The sequence below is a fragment of the Psittacula echo genome (assembly GCF_963264785.1).
Source record: "Psittacula echo genome assembly, chromosome: 11".
NCBI classification, from domain to species: Eukaryota; Metazoa; Chordata; class Aves; order Psittaciformes; family Psittacidae; genus Psittacula; species Psittacula echo.
Window position 1 is genome coordinate 15,563,678 of NC_137746.1, and position 20,970 is coordinate 15,584,647.

The following is a 20,970-nucleotide window of genomic DNA, read 5'->3' on the forward strand; positions in this document are numbered from 1 at the left end:
GCACCCCTTCAAGTCTAATCCTCATGCACTCAGCTTCAGAAAGCAGATCTGGCTATCCTCTCTATGCACGAGATCTCATGCAAACTGCAAACAGTACAAAGGGAGGAAAAAGTAAAATGACATTAAGGTGGAAGGTTATTCCACTCCAGCACAACTCAGCTATGAACTCCACCTCCTCTGTCACAAGCTCAACAGAGCAGGGAGTTTTGAGACTACATGTAGACTGATGCCAAAGGGGTCAAAAAGCAAGTGAAAGGGTCATCTTGAAGGTTTTTGTATTACAGTCTCCCCTTCCTACCAGCTTCTCACTGTAAATGCAGCTACAAACTCAGTTAACAGAGCTTCTCAATCCTGAGGGCCGAGTACAGCTCCCTCACTCACTACTATTACAAGAGTCATCTGAAGGAGCTCATCTGAGCTCTGACTCAATTCTGAGCAGCCAGCAAAGACCAAGAATTAAAGGCTTCAAGACAAAGCTTTGGTTTCTTTGCTGTTGGTGGTTGTTGTTCAATTAAGCCAACTCAATTAGCCCCTTATACTGCAGCCTTCTTATGCTGATCTTTCTTTGGTCTGTCAACCAGGCTCATCCAAAACTTAGAACCATTTTCAAGTAATACTTCATCACTCTGCAGCTTCAGCTATGAACAAGTAATTAATGCTAATGAGCTTTCCTTTTCTTGCAGCAGCAGCCGTCACCATTAATACCAGTTGACTGAGTTTCACTGAAGCATAGAAAAGGCTCATGCCTGGAAGAATGATAGATGATTTATGAGCAACAATATTTACTAGTGTGTATTTTAGAGTAAGCCAGCTCCATTGGCTTTTCTTGCAGGTCTTCTCCAAGCAAGTGAAAAAGAAAATTATAAAAATCAACACTAGATGATGTGGGGGAGGAAGCTGGAATATTTAGTCAAGGTCCTCGCATTCTGTTTGTTGCTGTTTGCATTTTGCATATTGGAGACACCAGGCTCTGTCAAGTCAACACTCAGCTCTTCCTCCTACAATGCTGTTTGTATGCATGTAAATATCGAAGAAGTTATTGATATATTTGAGATATAGTTCCAGAACATTTACAGAAATGGGGGAGGGGAAGTTTACTTTTTAGCCCAAACTGAGTTTTAAATGCTCTTCAAAGAATCAGCCGTTCTGCTTCTCTTCTCAATATCTGGGACACCCAATTTTCCAGTTCATATTACTCCTCAAGGAACACAGCAAGACAAGCCAAGAAGCTACATAAGCAGAGAGGTAGAGTCATCAGAAATAACAGCAAAAGGGAAACTAGAAATCAGAGCAAGTTCTACTTGCTCTGAAAATCCACAGCTTTACAAGGTACCAGATACATAACTCTTACCTTGTTTACGAACATCTTCCACAGCCGCTACCAGCTCCTCTTTAAGGAACTGGCTCTCTTTTGCAATTTTATCTCCTTTCTCCAGGAAATTCTCTGTTGCTTGTTCAACTGAAGCAGCCAGAACATGAGCCTTTTTAGAACGCCCTCGCTTTTTATTAGAGGGGCCCTTGTTGCTGGTGTTAACCAGTGTTGTTACCTAAAGACACAGATGGAAGGGAAAAAACAAAACCAAAAAGAACAAATTAGAAGTTCCTCAATTTGCCAGCAAGGCCACATGTATTTTTACCTGCAGTACTGCCAGCTCCAAAGGTTAAACCCAAACAAGTGTTTCCACATTACCATGCTCCTTTATTCCTCAGATGAGCACTATAAATTCAGCTAAACTGCTTACAGATTTTTCTTAACAGCAGCAGACCCAAAAACTTGATTTGAAGGATTGAGAGCTATTTGTATTTTGGACCAACAGCAATCTCACCAACAGGCCAGAGCTATTTGGCATCACATAAAGAGAGGCTAAGCTGGGGATAATTAGCTTGGGACAGCTTTCCAGGTGAAAAAAAAGACCCAAACAAGGTTGAAGCCATTATCTACAGAAATCTAGCACCACAGTATCCTTCCAGTCCAAAACAATAGTACAGCCAATGGACAAAATGCAGAGTGAAGGACTTCCTAGAGCTCATTACTTCCCTAAAACAACCAAAATGGAACTCGCCCAATCCTCGTGCAGATATTATTTCCAAGTTCTATGTCTTAGACTGAAACGATGCTAGGAGCTGGTCTCCAGCGGCCAGATGACCATCAGGTACTCCCTTGGCTCCCTTAGGGATCAGGATCCATCCTCTTCAGACTGTCACAAAATCCATGCACACTTTTCTATTTGCATTCCCCCCCCCGTGTTGAATCTAGGAAAAATGTATTCAAAGGTACTTCAGAGGGACATTAAATTACAACACTAACAATACAGCCCAAGGACTGCTGACATAAAGGTCCTCAGAGCTGAATCCATCTTCTCAGGAGGTTGATTCAGAGAAGGAAAGCCATCAGATGCGAATATCACTGTCAGTTAATGGGGAGCATTTGTACTGGGTAGTCTCAGCTCATCATGTAATACAAATAAAGAACAAGTTACAGCATGGCAATTTATTCTATTTTCTTCTCTGTCTTTTGCCAGCCACATCATTCTCAAAATTTGGGACTGCCTGTTGTGCTACTTGAGGAATAAGTCCCAGACACTGAACATGGACAAAGAGGTCCTATAAACACGTTTGCTCAGTTAACTTTGTGAAACTGGGACAATTTCTCTAAAGGAAAGACTCCACCAGTACCTCAGGCTAGAAAGCTATGTAATAGATCATCCGACAGCACATCTCAGTATCTAGACGGAGCAAACAGCAAGCAGGTATGGACAGCAGCTTGGTGATCAAAGGGATGTTAACACTGGAAGCAGAACTTGATGGTTGCAGTCTGTGCTCAGCAAGAGTTATGTCCAGTTCATTGTCAGTTTAAAACTTTAATATTTCAGGAAAACAATGCTAAGAAGGCTGAGTTAACCATCTCCAGTGCACCTTCTCTTCGAGACCTCCAAGAAAATCTCTTCCAAAAACCTTCACAGCTTACATTTACAAGACTTACTCTAGCTTCCCCTCATTCCTCAGTGCATGTCACTCAACATTATACACCATGCAGAAATAAGCTTTTATTCACAAAACCAGCACAACATGTAGGCAGGAATTTAAAGAAAGCATATCTTTTACAAGATATACTGAAACTGTAACAAAGGCTTATAAGGTCTCCCCTGAGCCTTCTCTTCTCCAGGCTCAACAAGCCCAGCTTTTTAAAGACTCAACAAATAAGCAGCACACCACCCAAAACACAAGTGAGAAGCAGGCTAGCAGCAAGGGAACATTAGATACTAACATGCATTTCTGCACTTTGAATCAAAATACCATGTCTTATTGGGTGGTGAAGCAGCACAGTCTTTCTACACTTGCCCAGTAACTGCATCACAATAAAACTGTACAAAAATTACTTGTACACTTTTCCCCACCTTTAGATTTGTAGTGGTTTTACTTCTAGAATTTAGGCTTTGAAAGTTACTTAACCAAAATAATGCAGGGTTTGCCCCTTTTTTTTTTTCCTACCTGTGTAACAAGAGGCTCAAGTAGTCTTTCAACTGCCAGTGTTCTTATCTCCAAGCTTTTGGGGTCCCATTTGAAATTAACGTTGCCTGCAGTAACAGCAGTCATTTCTAGGAAAAGAAGAGAGCTACATGAATGCAACTTTATTAATATTGCTGTAAAATATTTTAAAATGAGTTAAAGTGGAGGCTATTAAACACACAACACATCCATTTGGTGTAAGTGAAGGTTATACTGTCTCTGGAAATACCAGGTTTGGTTCAGCTGGCAATAGTTTAAAAAGCTGCCTGGTATGACAATATACAGACATAACCACGTTTTGTTTAGAAAATAAAAACAAGACCAAGTAAAAACCTCACCAAAACCTATTGAGAAGCCACAATATTTTATCAGAGCAATGATCAGATGGGCAATGACAAGAGACAGTCTGCTCCTCAGTGGTCCCCAACCAATGGGAAAGGGCCTCACAGGTACCAGGGGCACATTACCCATGCAGCTGGAGGCTAAGGAAGCAATCCCTTCCAAATTCCTGCTTCCTCCCTCCAGGAGGGCTGTCCTGCGGCCCCAGTCCAGCTGGGATACGCAGCCCAAAGTCTTGGGGGAGCAGAAGGGAGCACCTCAACTTCAACAGTACCATTAAGCTGCCACTGTTCTTAGCACCACTGTTCTCAGCTCCACCATGAAGCACTGTCCCAAATGCTTTGTCAAACCAGGAGCCAGGTTATAACTTAATTCACTCCTCCTACATTCAATTCACCTTTGGAAGAACAAAGATAAAATCATGAATATAAGCCTTATAAAGCCAGAAAATCCAGTTGGTTCATATTTAGCAGCTCATGTATCTATTACACTTCCCCTTAACATTTACATAGGAGGAAAAAGCAAATTTGCATGAAAAGATCTGTTAAAAGCTGTCACTGAGCTGTTCCTGCCCATTACAGTTTTATAACAACATCCCAATGGAACAGCAAATATGATTATGGGGAAAGTTGTGAAATTACTAAAATAGCTCTGCTTTTGAAAGCATTAAAAGAATTAAAAATTATGAACTACCACCACAACCACCATTAGCATAACACCATGATGCTGTACTGCACAAAGGAACAACCAGAACCATCATCTCAGTTTAAAAATGGATTTAAAGTACGCAGGTGCATAAAACCAGTTCATACCACTTCAGACTTAATAGATTCCAGATCTTCCTGCTTCTGGTTACCCTCAAAATTCAAGATTAGACTAAACCCACGTTGTAACTTTTTATTTTTAAAAAGCCCAGGAAGAGAACTACATTTCCAAAGTCTCCTTCCGCCCCTTCTCCTAAGCACCTACTGCCGAAGTTGTATTAAAGCTTTTATCAGCTATATAAAGCCAGCATCTTTAAGCCTTGCTCTGGTCAGGACATCGCCTGCACAGGATCCTCACAGACAGATTGCTCTGACAGCACCAGATGTCCCCGAGCTGCCAGCAGAGCACAACGTCCCATTGTTTTTAAGCAGGAGGCAAGGCGCTAATTTTGGTCACAAGCAATGTTAAGGACACATACCAACAACCAACCGTTTCACACCAGCACTCCAACACTAACAGTTAAACATGCAGGAACATCACAGCCCTGGCTGCTTGTTTCCCATTGAAGAATAAAACCTCTCAGGCACGCACTCAAGAAGTTCGGCCTGAAAGGACATGAAGAAGTCAGACCATCATCACAGAATCACATTCTGGTGTGGCTTGGAAGGGACCTTGAAGCTCCTCCAGTTCCAACCTCATGCCACAGGCACGGCACCTTCCACTAGACCAGGCTACTCTCCAAGCCCCATCACCTGGCTTCACTTCAAGGCACCTCCATGGCAGGCTGACCCCAAGCCATGCCATAAGCTTTCACACCACGGACATGAATCAATAGCTGAAGTACTCACTACACTGCTGAAAGCAGACCTCTGCCCTGCAAAGCCTACATGCTGTCAAACGCTGAAATACAACTTCACAAGGTGCAAAGTGGGATTTTTTCACCTCACCTGCATTCAGGCTTCCACTTACACCCACACTGAAGAGAGAGAACTCAAAAAGCTGAAAGCTTGAAAAGAGAATAGGAATAAACTGGTCCATGCTAGCATACACAGAACATTTCTGACTGGTTTAAATCAAAAAGCTTGAAGGTGCCGATGAAGGGTCCCAGCTCCTGCAGCTGCGGAGACCCCCACTGAGCTGAGTGCAGGAAGGTGGAGGATGGCCACTTCCTCCTCCTCACCCTCCCTCTGATGCTTTCCACTAAGTCCTGTGAAATCGCTGATTATCCTTCTACCCCAATCACCCCCTTCCTCTTCTGCCGGTCCAGCTCTGCCCTAGCTTGCTGTGGCCCAGACGCTGGCAGAGGGTGAGCCATGAAGTGCCTTCACCCGCAGCAACATCCCACCTCAGCAAGGATTTACACTGGTTTATTCCCTCCTGATTAGCTAGGGGTGAACACTTCCTACGTAAGAAGCCAAGAAAAATACACTGAAAGATTTTATCGTTTCTGAGAAAACAAAACCAGGGCTCTGGAAAGCCCATTAGGTTTCTAGGTAAAAGCTGTTTCTATGTATTTAATTCTGCTATACCTCTTGCAGAAACAAAGTGCAGGACAAGGTAACCATAAGAAGATACATTAATTGTATTAGTAAGATAATGAAGGCAATTCATCTGAAAACACATTAGTATGATAGCTCACAAATTGGCCAAAAGTAATGGTCTATAAAACCACTTAGTATGAACGTTATTGAAATTTATCTAAAAAGCATAACTTGATATCAAATACACTGTTTGGCAGCACGGGTATCATTTGTACATCGCTGTAAATATGTTTATTCAATTAAATGCTTGTGAAGAACACATGAACAGGCCACAGCTTACAAGTGCGTGTGAGAACGAATGGGGCTGGTGTAGGGGATAAAAGGACAACTGTCATGGACACGCTGAAGCAGGGCTGCACTCTCACCAAGAGAACCCTGTGGAATTCGCCTTGTTGCTTAAAACACACTCTTCCAATACCTAAAGAGGGCCTAAAATGACTGCAACTATCTGAACGAAAGGGCAAAGGGGAATGGCTTTAAACTGACAGAGGGGAGACTGAGATGAGCTCTTAGGCAGAAGCTCTTCCCTGTGCTGAGGCGCTGGCACTGGGTACCCAGAGAAGCTGTGGCTGCCCCATCCCTGGCATTGTTCAAGGCCAAGCTGCACGGGGCTTGGAGCAACCTGCTCTAGTGGAAGGTATCCCTGCCCATGGCAGGGGGCTGGAATTGGATGAGCTTTAAGGTCCCTTCAATCAAAACCAGTCTGGGATTCTGTGATTTGTGGAAGGCAGGAGCAAGTTCTCTGAAGACAGATGTTCTTGCAGAGCTACTCGCTGGCTGGAACAGGAACTGTGGAAGCAGCTGCTCTGAACTCTTCTTCCTCCACCATCGCGTCCTTGCAAGCACAGCAAGTCCCTTTAAAATACAACCGCACTAGTCGTGAATCATCTGCTACAATTATGAGCATCATCATAACCACTGTAATAACCTGAACAGTTTACAGCTAGTGTGCTTGGCTTGAAGCATGGTCTAAAGTTGGGTCTTCACATGTCCGAGCATTAGATGCAGTGTTCCTGCTATCTGCCTTCATGCTCTGTTTTCAGTGCATCTGGTTCAACTCGACTGTGACATCCAACTTTGCCCCGTGTTTCCACCTGAGTGGCTTTGTAGCCATCTCCTCTCACTACCCCTGGTTCCGCTTTGCAGTTCTTGTGGTGGCATGGTGAACCAGACGGATCTCAGCCCACCCTCCAAAAACAGATCTCTCTTCCTCCAGCCAAATCAGTTCTTCCCCAGCTGGTTAATGGCTCAGCCTTGGGGAAAGCTTTGCCAGTGCAGAGGGGGTGGGATGTGAAGACAGGAGTGAGTTCCTGGAGGGGTGTGGGAGGATGAATATTGGTTTTAAGCAGCTTTCCTGCTGCTTATGAAACTAGAGGCTGGGCAACCATAACTCTTTGTGCAGTTAGTGGTGCCTTTCTATATTTTCCAGCACTTGAGATTCAGCATCGCTTGCTCTCTTCCGCTGTGTGCTCTGTGTTGCTTTGTCCATGAAATTCTTGCTTCCAGTATGTGCACTGCTGTGTGTCCTGTACATGGTAGCTCTGTGGGAGGGAGAACCCATTTCCAGACCAGCAGGGCCATCCCAGGTGCCTGAAACCAGTGCTACAGCAGCCTGGGTCTGTGTCCAGAGGATGTCCTCTGTCCTTTATTAGATGTTACAGTTACTACAGCCATGGTAGAAATTGCCCCGGTGGAAGAGGCAACAATTAAAGACTGCTACAATATTCTCTCACTTGGTTTACTACCTGTTACCATGTTTGAGTTCAACAAGGTGGGAGCTTGTGCAGTCATAGAATCCCAGATAGGTTTGGGTGGAAGGGACCTTAAAGCTCAACTGCCTGCCTGGATGTGAGTGTGAGATGCATACAGTGCTCCTGCCAAAAGCCACAACTAGAGATTGTAGTGTGCTCAAAAACTGGTAGTTCAAGGTTTTAAGAATAACTTCAGATACTTCCTTCCAGAATACTGGCATATAGGTAATTTCTAGGCTTTGGCAAGCTCTGCAGCTTCTTTGCAGAAGTGTCCTGAAGGCACCCAAGGCTTTTCAGAAAGCCTATGAAGGAACAGCATGCAGAGCTCACCATTGGAACTCACAGTATCATGGAGAGGCCACGTGCTCATGGTCTTGTTCTTCCAAGCTGCATCCCATGCGCACCTGAAGACAGTGCTGGCAGGCTCTCAGGCACTGCTGGGCTGGTATGTTCCAAGAGATCTGCAACCTCCCAGCCTCTAGGCTTGAGCAAATCTCTTTCAGGTTACACAGAGGAGATCTAAATGCCCATCTTCTATGTTGCAACTTAAGTCTCACCACCCTGTGCTACCTGAAGAGTCTTCTACATGCTACCTATGAGTCTTCAAATTTTAGCCATCCTAACAGGCTGCTTTCCAAAGGCTTTTAACTACACTCACTGTTCTCTTTTGGTTCTTAGGGAAGACAGTATTTTAGGTTATTAGGGAAGGTAGTATTCAAACAGTGATCTCCTAAAACAGCAGGGGCTAACTTGGGCCAAGCACAATAGCACACATGATGAATTTGAGCATTATGCTATCCAAAAACCTAACAAAAGAAAACAGAACAAAACCATTTTATACCTGGGAGGACATTCTCCATTTTAACACCTTTTCTGCTACGCACCTAGTCATTCCCATTTTGTGCAGCCGACTGCGCCCAAGGCACAGCAATACGTACTCAATCACATTATTTTGCAGATTATTTCTTTCCCTCCTATTTAAGTACTCAAGAGTAATTTTGAATGATAATCCTGTCCTCTACCATGCCTGTAGACTGTCTTTGGATTTTCTGTGCAATGTAATCAGAACAGCCCTTATTCCATCACCAAATCACGAGGACGAAGCACAATGGGATTCACAACCCAGCTTCATCTTCCAGCCAGAAAATGAACCATTTTCCTTGCTCCCAAGGGAATCCTTTTAGCTTTGTTTAGTTTGTTACCTAACCCACCTGATAACCAGCAAGGATCCTTTACCCCTGCTGAAGACAGAAGACAAGGCAGCAGACGAAGACCTGTGGGTACCCGGTATCTAACTTACACCATCTTTTGAACATTTGGGTTTCAAAAAGGTTAAGGCACACTTCCTATTAAACCCAGCTCACATGCAAACATTTCATCATGGCCACTGACAGTTCAAAACTGCTTCACATATAACTAAAAGTATCTAGGAAAAGAGTTCCATTCTTTCTTCTTTCCCTTCACAGTCTCCAAAGGAATTTGTCTGCCCCATTCCACAAATGGAGCAATTGTCCTCCCAGCATCTGAATAGCTGCTAGCCAAGGGTGTTTGGTATATGTGATGCTTTTCAAGGATGATTTGAGCTGGTTTAACATCAATTATACACAACTCAAACTAGATATAGTCACCCTCTTTTAACACAGCCTTCAACCTTAGATTTTATCTGCTCAGCCACCAAATCCTCTCCTCCACCACAAATACCATGATGGTGCTACCTCCTTAGAAACCCTTACTATTACAATTTCAATTAGAAATATTAATACAAACTCAGATGTTGCATTGACTATATCCTTCAATTATCAAAACATTTCTGCCATTTGAGTATATTCACCTTTGCTATACATTTTTCTTAACAGACCATAGTAACCAGTGAAGTAAAAAGACAACATTCTGGTTCAGATAAGCGCATTTCTCACCACTACCATTCCAGATCCAGCTCTTATGATTCATTTTCGTATTGTTTTCTTCCTGTTGCTCTTGTGGAGGAGGCCTATAGAGAGGCATCTAAAACTGCTCATCAGAAAGCCTCACACAGCCAGTAAACAGACTTCTCCCTTTGTTTAGGAAAACTTTAGACCTTGCTACTGAGTTAAGAGATGAAACCTAACCTGAAGAACATCAGTGAAGTTTGTCACCGTTTTCTCTTTCACATGGGTGTTATCTCTAACTGAAGACAGTGTGCCTATAGCATCACCTTTTCCCCTCTGGAACCAGAGCCCATGAAAGCATGCACAAGATTAAGATGTGACACGCCTTCCAAAGCAGTGCATGCTATCCCCTAACAGCTTCCCGATTGCTATAACACTGTGGATTCAAATAACTTCTTTTCATTCCAAAAATCAGGAATGCACTCTGTCACAACAGGTTGCCGTGACTCTGGCTTGGGGTGGCCATCATTAACAGGATGGAAGGCACACTCTGTGCAAGCAGCTTCTCTGTGGTGTTCCTGGGACCACAGCAGGGATTTCACATGTACAAATAAACTGGGTTTTGGAGATGCCAGTGCTAACAGCAGCCCCTCTGCCTTCAGTTATGTATTAGGCTCTGATTATTTTCTTTTTGCCAGGATTGCTCTGTCTCAAAGAGCCAGAAAGGAGGCACATGGCAAGTCAAATCACATGTGAATTGGGCAATTAGCGACTTACTCATGTCACAGTAAGGCTCCAGTTCATGGATGACATCCTAAAAGAATGCAAGAACCAAACTCATGCTTACCCCCATTTAACTGACCAGATGGATATCCCAGCATGTCCCAACAAATGTCCAACTGATTTCTGCACAGTTTTCAGTTTCCAAAACTCAAGCAGGATTCCAACAACAAAGAAAACTGAGAGAGCATCAAGGCACTGCCTTAGAAGACATGCATGCTTCTTCTAAAAAAGAGAATCTCCTATGTAACTAAGATAAATTTTAACATTCTAGCTGCAAAACTTTGTATTTGGGAAAGGAAGAGGATGTGTAATGAGCAGCAAGCTATTATTATCAATAATAAATGGTTTATTCTGTCTTCACAATAACAGTGCATTTTATGCTGAAGACCTGCAAGACACTGTGGAAGATAACTTACAAAAGATGACCTGTTGTGATTTTGGAACTGCTGTACTTTAACCGTTCTTTGTATCAGGACTGCGACACTCTGGCCACACAGAAGGGCAACACACCTTCATTTTAAGCATATCTTTCATGATCTTATCCCTGTAGTGATGCTAACTTCAAACTCCCAAACCCCAGTCCACTGACAGACACATCTCACAATTTAAGATGACAGATTAACAGTTAGTGTTTTCAAACAAACCAAGAGGACTCAGCCTGAGAAAGGGATATGAGACTGGTACATCTGCTGGACCACTCTGATCCAACCTAAGAACATGGAGCTGCTGGAGGGAGTCCAGAAGAGGCCATGGAGATGCTGTGAGGGCTGGAGCAGCTCTGCTCTGGAGCCAGGCTGAGAGAGCTGGGCTGGGGCAGCCTGGAGAAGAGAAGGCTCCTGAAGGGGAGACCTTAGAGCGGCTCCAGTGCCTAAAGGGGATACAGGAAACCTGAAGAGGGGCTTTGCAGGACAAGGGCCTGTAGGGACAGGCCAAGGGGAATGACTTTAACCTGCCAGAAGGGAGATTGAGGTGAGCTCTCAGGCAGAAGCTCTTCCCTGGGAGGGTGCTGAGGCGCTGGCACAGGGTGCCCAGAGAAGCTGTGGCTGCCCCATCCCTGGCAGTGTTCAAGGCCAGGTTGGACACAGGGGATTGGAGCAAGCTGCTCTAGTGGAAGGTGTCCCTGCCGGTAGCACAGCGTTGGAACTGGAGGAGCTTTAAGCTCCCTTCCAACACAAATCACTCTCTAGTTCAACCACAGAGAGCCCTTCCTACCTCACAGAGTCTCTTCCCACCCTTGAGGCAGAAAACTGCAAGGCTTCTCTAAAATCATTAAGCAATACTGCTGCTCTCTGAACCATCGTACACATTTCAGACCCTAGGGATACACAGTCAGAGGAGATATAATAAACACGCTGTGGCTACAGAGCACAGCTCTTCCAACCCCAAACCATGCTAGCACAGGTTCCAGCTACCAACCTGAAGTTAACAAAGAATGCAAGAAGAACCTTTTAACAAATTCCATTCTGCCACAAGTATTCCTCAAATAAGAAAAAGTTCGATAGAAATTAGCCTACTTTATCAGCTGGCACAAAAATTTGCCAGTGCTGCAAAATTAATTCTTGCTTGGCTTGCAAAAACCCACTGATGGCTGGCAATAAAGGGAAAAGAAAACCTGGGTATTTTTGTTCTGATCATCTTCAGCACTCGAGCTGCAATAAAAAGTGCAGTTTAAGCTCCAGAGTCAGAAATAACCAGAATCTGACCTCACTCAAACCGCATCTTCATATCCAAATTGATACATTGTTATGCAATACCCGTCAGTGCTTTTAGCTGACCACATCTTTAAGATTGTTAAGGTTTGGATTTAGAACAGTCAAAAGTACACAAATACTGAAGCTGTTTGCGCTCACACGTGTTTGAAGAGACTCCTCTAATTAGAGATTCGATGAGACAATTTGCTTAAGCATGGAGGAAATGAAGAGTCGTGTATTAACAGAGCATAACCACCACATCCATTCTCACGTGCATGCCCAGCACACTAGCAACTAAAGACTACAGAATAAAAATTCAGTGTTGTAAGAGTGAAAGAAGCTTTTCATAGTTTTCTCCATTTGCAAGAGCTACTAAAAGAGCAGCACCCACTGAAGCAAAGCAGAACATGACTGTAAAGATTCTTCAAAGTAAAATGTTCTCTAAAGTTCTTCTATGAAAAGTAATCTAGAATTCCTTTTTCAGCCCTTCACTTTGATGCAGAAACTTTGACTCGGACTCTGCCAGTCTTATCTCAAAATTACAAAGCAATTATTTTTAAAGAAAAAAAAGAAGCAACAAAACCCACAAGTGAGAAGGACGAGAATTTCACTTGGGGCCTGTGGCAACCTTCAGCAACATCTCTTAGCTATAAACAGTGAATTAGTTTCATGGGAAGAACTTCACCATTAATGCATGGCCCCAGACTATTCTCAGTTTCCAGCTCCACCAACACATCCTGCAGTTAAAAAGGAGGGATCACAAAACAAACCCCAGGAAGAAAGACTGAACAGGAATATAATGCGCAAGCATTGTCTGGATAAATTAAGCATCTTTCTTTACAATCCCTGGCAGATAGGGCAAGTGGGAATGCTTTTAAACTGACAGAGGGCAGACTGAGATGAGCTCTTAGGCAGAAGCTCTTCCTGTGAGGGTGCTGAGGCGCTGGCCCAGGGTGCCCAGAGAAGCTGTGGCTGCCCCATTCCTGGCAGTGTTCAAGGCCAGGTTGGACACAGGGGCTTGGAGCAACCTGCTCTCGTGGAAGGTGTCCCTGCCTGCGGCAGAGAGTTGGAAGTGGATGAGCTTTAAGGTTCCTTCCAACCCTAACCACTCTACGATTCTATGAATACACAGTGTAGGATGCTCTAACACCCCCCAATTCCTCTCCACACAACCTGTCAATCGGCTGCAGACACTGAGAACAGAGGGCACTGGCTGATGAGAACTTTGCAAATTCTCCAGAAGAGCCAAGTAATTATGAAAACACACTGGTGCGATGACTTTTGGATGCTCACCAGAGTTACCTGCAAAGCCACAAGCACCTTCTGTCAGGTGCCAACTTGCTGAGGGTGTGCAGTGGTGCATGAGAATGGCAGCTAAGAGTGATCTGCCTGGACAGGAACCATTTCCAGTCACTGCCTTAGCATATGGATGACCAATTAAAGCAACTTTTGTTCAAAACAGTCACTGACCCACCCACATTTCATGAAAGCAACAGGAAGGAACCAGAAGCTTTGAGAGGAAGGAGTCATTGCCCGGCTAGTCTTGCTGGGGGAAAAAAAAACGAAGAGACAGATTTTAAGCTAGTAACACAGCCAGCCATTTACTGAGTAGAAACCAACCTCTCTCTGATTAAAGACATATTTTCTCTCTCCACCCCTTCTCCTCAACCCCAGGAACAGGAAACAAGACAAAGCTACTGAACAAAAAACAGATGAGCTAAGAAATCCTGTTCAATTGGCTCTGCACCAGCGCCCTGCCTCTGGTTCTGCTGAACGCTGCGCCTTTCCCTGATAACCATTGACTTCTCCTTAGGCCCACAATAACACTGTTAAACATAATCAAATTGTCTTAGCCAATTCTGCAAACTAAGTAAAACAGCTTCAAACACCTGATGCTGAAGTACTGATGCATAAAGACCAGAAAATAACTTTTTTTTCCTTGAGGTTATAAGCTTTTAACTCTGCACAACTAATTTGCATTATTCTGGTTTGCTAGAAACAAACCTTCTTGCCTTTTTTGTTACTGTTTATTGCATCTTATGTTGTTATTTCTTCTCCCTAACCTTTGCTAGAAAAAAGGAATAAAGACACCCACACAATCATATTGCACCAGTACAAAATGAGAATATTGTCAGCTAGGATTCCATCAGCAGCAGAAGTGCCATGGAATAACAAGTATAGGCTATGCCCAGTCCCCTAAAAGCCTTCCCCATGTCTCCACTTTCAGGATGCTTTGTTTAATGTCAGTTAGGAAATGGGTTTCCACCTGTAATTAATCACATCTTCCAAAAAGTGAAGCAGCAGGAACTACAAAGCTGTACTTTGTATAGAAATCTAAACCACTCCAGTTTTTCACAGAACCAATCCAATCCCTTACATTTTAGTCTCTCACAACATATAAGTAAGTTGTGTCCTTCATTTTACCTGTAGCTTGTACAAAGCCATTCAACTCTCAAGAAGGAAGAAATTAAGCCTATTAAATACAATGAGGTGACAGATGTGCTGCACCGAGCCCACCAGCACTGGGCACTGGCCACATCTGCACATCAAAGGAGTCAGCCCAGGCTCCATCTCCTGCCTGGGAAGCTCTGACACTATGGAGCTCAGCAGAGCACCCGAGGGAAGCAGTGCTACTTGTCTGCCCTTTTCTCATCTGTTATTGCTTGTTTTATTGCTTGTCTGTTGCTTTTCCTTTTAGGGATGGCTTTATACACCACAACCGCCCAAGGAAATGATACAGAGAAAGGAAGCCAAAGGATTATGGGATCAATAAAAAGAAAGGTGCAAGGGTCAGTAGTTATGACAAGGAACAAGACACCACCCAAGAGCACCCATTGCTCCTCAAAGGCATCAAAGGAGTCAGAGGATACTGCTCAACAGTGTGACAAGCAGTGGGAATGGAAACAGCCCCCAAGTTCTCACCTTACTCCCTCCTTCCGTTGCCATTAACAGCAAGCTGGGCCAAGGCCAGGTGAAGGGCTTGTGGTTTAGAGCCTTGGCTAAAGGCTAGATGAATAAAAAGCTGATGAGACTGGTACAACCAAAACCTTGTGATGACAGTCATGGGAACAGGACACTCGGCTGGATGGACCTTTCAACTATAGTCATCAGATGGCACCAAGCCCCCCACACATGACTTCCAGTTCATTGTTCAACTACTCTGCCTTTAAATGAATAATTTAAGATGATTAGACTCTGAAACATCTGGACATCAGGTACTGATGGAAATTAACTTTATGGTAAATTATATGTGAAGTTTACATGAGACTTGTCCCTTGCATACATGTCCACAGTCCATCATGAACTATGCAAGATGTCAAGCAACTCTTTAGCATCAAGCAGTGAGACTCACGAGTTCTTTAAGTCATGCTAAAGCAAATTAGTTTTACAAGTATACATTACAAGGACATGCTTGCAAGACATGAATAAAGAACAGGGAATTGTACATCTTGATTACAGGACATGGGGTAATGGATTTAAACTAAAACTGTGGACGTTCAAGTTAGATATTAGGAAGAAGTTCTTTACTGTGAAGCTGGTGAGGCGCTGGAACAGGATGACCAAAGAAGTGGCAAATGCCCCATCCCTGGCAGCGTTCAAGGCCACATTGGACAGAGCCTTGAGGGACACGGTCTGGTGGACGGTGTCCCTGCCCATAGCAGGGGGTTGGGACTGGATGAGCTTAAGGTCCCTTCCAAACCATTCTATGATTAGTCATGTTTACACAGAGGAACACCCACTTGCACCTTCTTGCTCTTCAGCATGCCACCAGTTCTGTTCCCTGCTATTCAACAACTTCCAAATTTCTTATTCTAGTCAATTAAAAAACCCTATCTATGGCTTCAACTGAAGATCTCAAGAGCACTTTGCAAAGATGAATACCAGCCTGCTTGGTGTTATGCACGTTAAGCACTGGTCTATAAGCATGCAGCTCAGCCTTCTTTATGTGAAAAATTAAATTGACCTTTTTGGCTCTGTAAAGCCATGTTGCTAGTGCAGCCCTTGTACAGACCATTTATTTCAGTGGATTGTCTGCGCTGAGCTTGTATCATCCAGAAAAAGACATGGAAAGAAGAATCTCCCTTAGAGCCTTAGATCTGCCTAGCTAACACTTACAAAAGCACCTAGAGTAACACAGTGAGTGAAGACTCACTGAACGCCTGGACGACTGGGAAAGGCAGTGGAAAAGGGTGGGGGGAAAAAGCCCACACATGCCATCAAGGCCACAAGTCCCCAGGCAGCGTTAATTCTTACTCTGAGCTGAAAAGCAGCAAATTTAGTCTTTACCTAAATGCCCTCTTGATCTTGTGTTGAAGAACAGCAATGACAGAACTGCCTGGCCTATGCTTCCTCCTCATTTATTTCAGTTAACTTCCAGGTAAAGAAAAATCAGGTGTTTTTTTCTCCTGATCCTTCACCAGCTACCCACAAGCTTACTAGCTTCAGTCTCTCAAAGTAACCATTGAAGTCAACTCCAGAACAAGGTGCACTAGTGTGTTTACAACCTCTTCTACCCTAACTTCCACTAATTCCTCATTTGCTCCCCAACATCAGCTCCCCACAGAAATTCTTCTTCACAATACACAGATCTGTTTGTAACAGAGCACAGCTTAGAAAACTGGGTGTTGTCAGGAAAAAATAAACACCACAAGCTGAAGTTGTAGCTCATGTTATCAGCTATGAAAACCTAATGCCCCACTGCTGCTGGTTCCCCATCTTACTTGCTCTCAACTCCCTCACAGCCCTGTAAACAGGACAGGAGTTTAACTCCCTCTTGAATTGTAACACGCATCAACACTCTTCCTTGTTTCTGTCATTCCCTGTATTACAACAGATCTACCAGGAAACTGACAGGCACCCAGCTTGGTTTCATGTTCTCAGCACTGCTCTACTCTCTACCTTGGTAACTGTTATTCCTTTAGTTATGCCTTCACATCTGCATACTTAATAATTCCTGTCTTCATAAAGCACAGCGAAAAAAGGTTACTCCTCTGATTCACAAGAGCTATTTATAAACACGTGTCAAAGGAGTAGCAGATGTTTTCCATAGTACATCTGGGATTAACAGAAATATGTAATCACGGTTGGAGTAAAGGTAGATGGCTCTTCCTCCAGAAGGAATTATGAATCATATTTAAGCATTAGATTTGCCAATAGAAGAGTCTATATTAACCCACTGCAGCCACGAAACTTGAGTTAACACCCATTCGCATCCTGACTGGAAAAGTCTCGGTCATTCAAGGAGAGATTCCCCCTCAGCTGCAGTGACTGCATTCCTCCTGCCAGTCCTTCACCTCAATAAACTTACTTGCACCCAGTTCTGCTATGCAGCACAGCAGGTCACTTGCAATGCTCAGCTTTTTAGCACAGCTCCTCCAGAAAGGGTGCTGGTATACAATTTCGTGGGCAGGCCCTATTTTAAGTCTCATACACTGGATTAAAATAGTATGAGTTAAAAGTAGTAATTATCAAACATCTGCACTCTCTCTAAAGCTGCAAGGCTGTTTAACCAACGCACAAGCTATAAACTCACTGAATGGAGCTATTCAAGATTAGCTATAAAACTAAATCAGGGTGAATTCCCAGAGTAGTAAAGGATCCAAATCCTCAAGGTTATATACATTAAACTTCTGCAGCACCAGTGGTTTTAGTGATTTCCAGTTGAGGCAGGACAGCAGAAAACAACAACAGGCATTCATCTCCATGTTGGATGCCTGTCTCAGTATGGCACGGTCCTAAGAAAATAATACTCAATCCTCTTTTATCCATCATGTCTTCTTTCATGTCCAGTAAAGCCCAGAGATACCAAGTAAAACTGAATACAGTGAGTCCTCTAACAGAAGCATCAGGGCCACACTGGTCCTCCCTGCAGACCAGCCCCACTACCTATCTGTGATGAGCAGACAGGTTTTGCAGCTAAATATTTTTGTGAGCTTCACTAATTCCCTACATAAGAAAGGTAATTTAGAAATCAAACAGTAACAGTGGATATAATCTCAAGGCAGGGCTGAAGTCCCACTAAAGTGTATTTCCAGCTCATAAACATTTATACTAATGTGGCTTCCTTTGCGAGATCAGTGTCTTGATCTTCCCAGCTGCAGAAGGAAGATACTCATGCTGCTGAAAAACACACAAATTACTTTTCTATTACACTTTTCCGTTAACTTTACCAGACCTGCAAAGAAGCTGCAAACTAATGTCAGCACTACACATGCCTGCATAGAAATGCTGATATTTCACAAAACTAAAATGTATTGAGAGGCAAATATGTACATTGGTATTTTAAGTCACCAGTTTGGGCACAGGATTTCTAATCTGTGCCCGCTGTGCTCCCCCTGCCACCTTGTGTGAAATGTTAATCTCTGATGCAGAGGCCTATTATTAGAGCTGACGGAAAAAACAACAAAGACTGAAGGCATGTGGTTTGTTATGAAAAAGGTAAGGGCAAAGCCTTTTTAAAACCAAAATGTAATAAGGCTTTGGCTGTTTCTCCTAAGAAAAAAAAAAACCAACAAAACCAAAACAACATTTCCTTGATATTTTAAAAACCTAAAAATTTAATTAAAATAGTTAGTGACTCAACATACAGGTATGCCCTTTTTAAACAGAAACTTTCAATTTAGCAGGGAGAAACAAGTCCTACTACGCACTTAACATGACCTTAGCATCCCAAGACAGACCAAAGGGTACCTACAAGACCACACATAGTGCAAAGCAAGCTGGGCATCCACCTTCATTTAAACATGAACCTGCCAACAAACCAACCCAGGAGCTGGAAAGAAAAAAAAAAAAAAAGAACACAAACACACAGCCCTTAGCTAGGCTTGGAAGTACTGGGAGCCTGGCGTAGTCAGTGGGACTGAGGACGAGTTAGCACTGTGCAGCTAAGGGAACTTCCCCCATAGCCCCTGCTTCCCCACTCATTTGTTTCCTGTGTTTTTCCTGCACTGTAACTCCAGCACCAAGAATATCTCTCCACAACCCCCATCTCAAAAAAACAAAAGACAAAGGAAAAACAAAACGGGGGAAGGGCAGCAAAGAGCTCCCAGTCTAGTTCAATACAGATAAACCAGATACGCCTTGAGTCATAGCTCGCTGGAACGAGGACACAGAGGCTGGTAGCCCAGACTGGGCAACGGAGCGATCGATCGATCAGCCTTGCCAGAAGACACTGGTCACCTCCTGAGCAGGGCAGGCACGCAGCGAAGTGCCCCTCGCTCAAATTCAGTTCCTCACTAAGTGCGTACACCACATGCTTCCCTGAAAACTTCCAGCCTGAAAGATTTCGAGTGTGCCTAGCATAAAGCAGTGAACAAAAACCAGCCGATATGCAGTGTTCAGGGACCCCGGGCAAAGGGGAAGCGGGGACAAAGGTCACACACAGCCCAGCCCTTCAGGGTGCGACGCTCTTCCCGCTTTTTGGCTGCGAAAAGTAGCACGAAACTTCTTGTCAGCGAAGGAGAAGCGTTCACCTAACTGCATGCCAGCAGATTAGAGGTGGGTGTAGAAAAACGTGGCAGCGCCGAACTAAGGAGAGGGGGCTGCCCCCGGCTAAGGGAAGCTATGTGATAAGGATGAGAACAGAAACACCCGCTCGGGCTCGAGGGAAGACGCTCACGTCGGCTGGACCCCACCAGAAGCCCGGGGCCGTGAAGAGCGCACCGGGGCCAAGGCAGCTCCGCGATCTGCCCGGCTTGCGCCCGCCCCGCCCGGGCCCGCAGCCGGAGTGCGGCGCCGGGGCGGCCCCAGCGCGGGGCGGAGCCTCAGCACACAGCCCCGCCACCACCGAAACTTCTCCGGGAGCGGGGCTCGCCCGGAGCTTCCCCCCCGGAAAGCTGCGCTCAGCGGCACTAAACGCAACCGGCTGCCCCCCAACCCTCAGCCGGCCTCCAGTCCCCACCACCTGCACCGCCCCGGCACTCCACGGCCTCCCAGCGCGCCCGGCCAGGCCCGGGCCCCGGCCCACGCCCCAGCGGCGGCAGCACGGCCCGTTCCGCTCCGCTCCTCCCCGCCGCGCCGGGCCGGGCCGCGCTCCACTTCTCTCCCCCTCCTCAGGGTCCCGCCGCTCCTCACACAGAAGCGGCGGCCGGCAGGGCCCGTCCCGCCTCACCGCGTAAAAGTTTCCAAGTGAGAGAAACAGCGGCAAGGCCGCGTCCGGAGCCCCCGCAACTTTACCGTGAGCAGGAGGGTCGCCTCAGCCGCCGCCGCTCGCTGGGGTCCGGCCGCGGCCGCTTTGTCCGTGTCGGCTGATCCCGCCGCCGCGCCCGTCCCGCTGAGGAAATCGGCTCTTCCGGGCACCTCCCCGCCCCGCGCGGCACAGCCCGGCCGCTCTTCCCGGCGCCGCCCGCCGCACCGCCCCCGCGCCCTTCCCGGCACCGCCCGCCGCAGGTGAGGCCCCGGCCCGGCGGGGGCGTGAACTCGCAGCACCTCAGCCCGGCACAGCCCCGGGCCGGCGGCTTTGTTCAATGGGATCATGGAGACCCAGCCTGGTTTGTGTTGGAAGGGACCTTAAAGCTCATCCAGTTCCAACCCCTGCCACGGGCAGGGACACCTTCCACTAGAGCAGCTTGCTCCAAGCCCCTGTGTCCAACCTGGCCTTGAACACTGCCAGGGATGGGGCAGCCACAGCTTCTCTGGGCACCCTGGGCCAGCGCCTCAGCACCCTCCCAGGGAAGAGCTTCTGCCTAAGAGCTCATCTCAGTCTCCCCTCTGGCAGGTTAAAGCCATTCCCCTTGGCCTGTCCCTACAGGCCCTTGTCCAAAGCCCCTCTCCAGGTTTCCTG

The 20,970-nt window shown here is 45.4% G+C and overlaps 1 protein-coding gene across 3 annotated transcripts in view; it reads right to left on the bottom strand.

The window, feature by feature from the left end:
* The window catches only part of CTNNA1 (catenin alpha 1), a 123,427-nt gene extending 102,974 nt beyond the window's left edge, over positions 1–20,453 (bottom strand). For 2 of the 3 annotated variants that reach the window (XM_080626818.1, XM_080626817.1), the window contains exons 1-3: positions 20,364–20,453; positions 3,493–3,599; positions 1,352–1,547 (exon numbers count right to left, since the gene is read on the bottom strand). In XM_080626818.1, the coding sequence (XP_080482944.1) occupies positions 1,352–1,547; positions 3,493–3,597 (301 nt within the window). In that variant the 5' untranslated portion in view covers positions 3,598–3,599; positions 20,364–20,453. The remainder of the gene's footprint in view (positions 1–1,351; positions 1,548–3,492; positions 3,600–20,363) is intronic. The other variant, XM_080626819.1, reaches the window with a different exon arrangement.
* Positions 20,454–20,970: the final 517 nt, after the last annotated feature.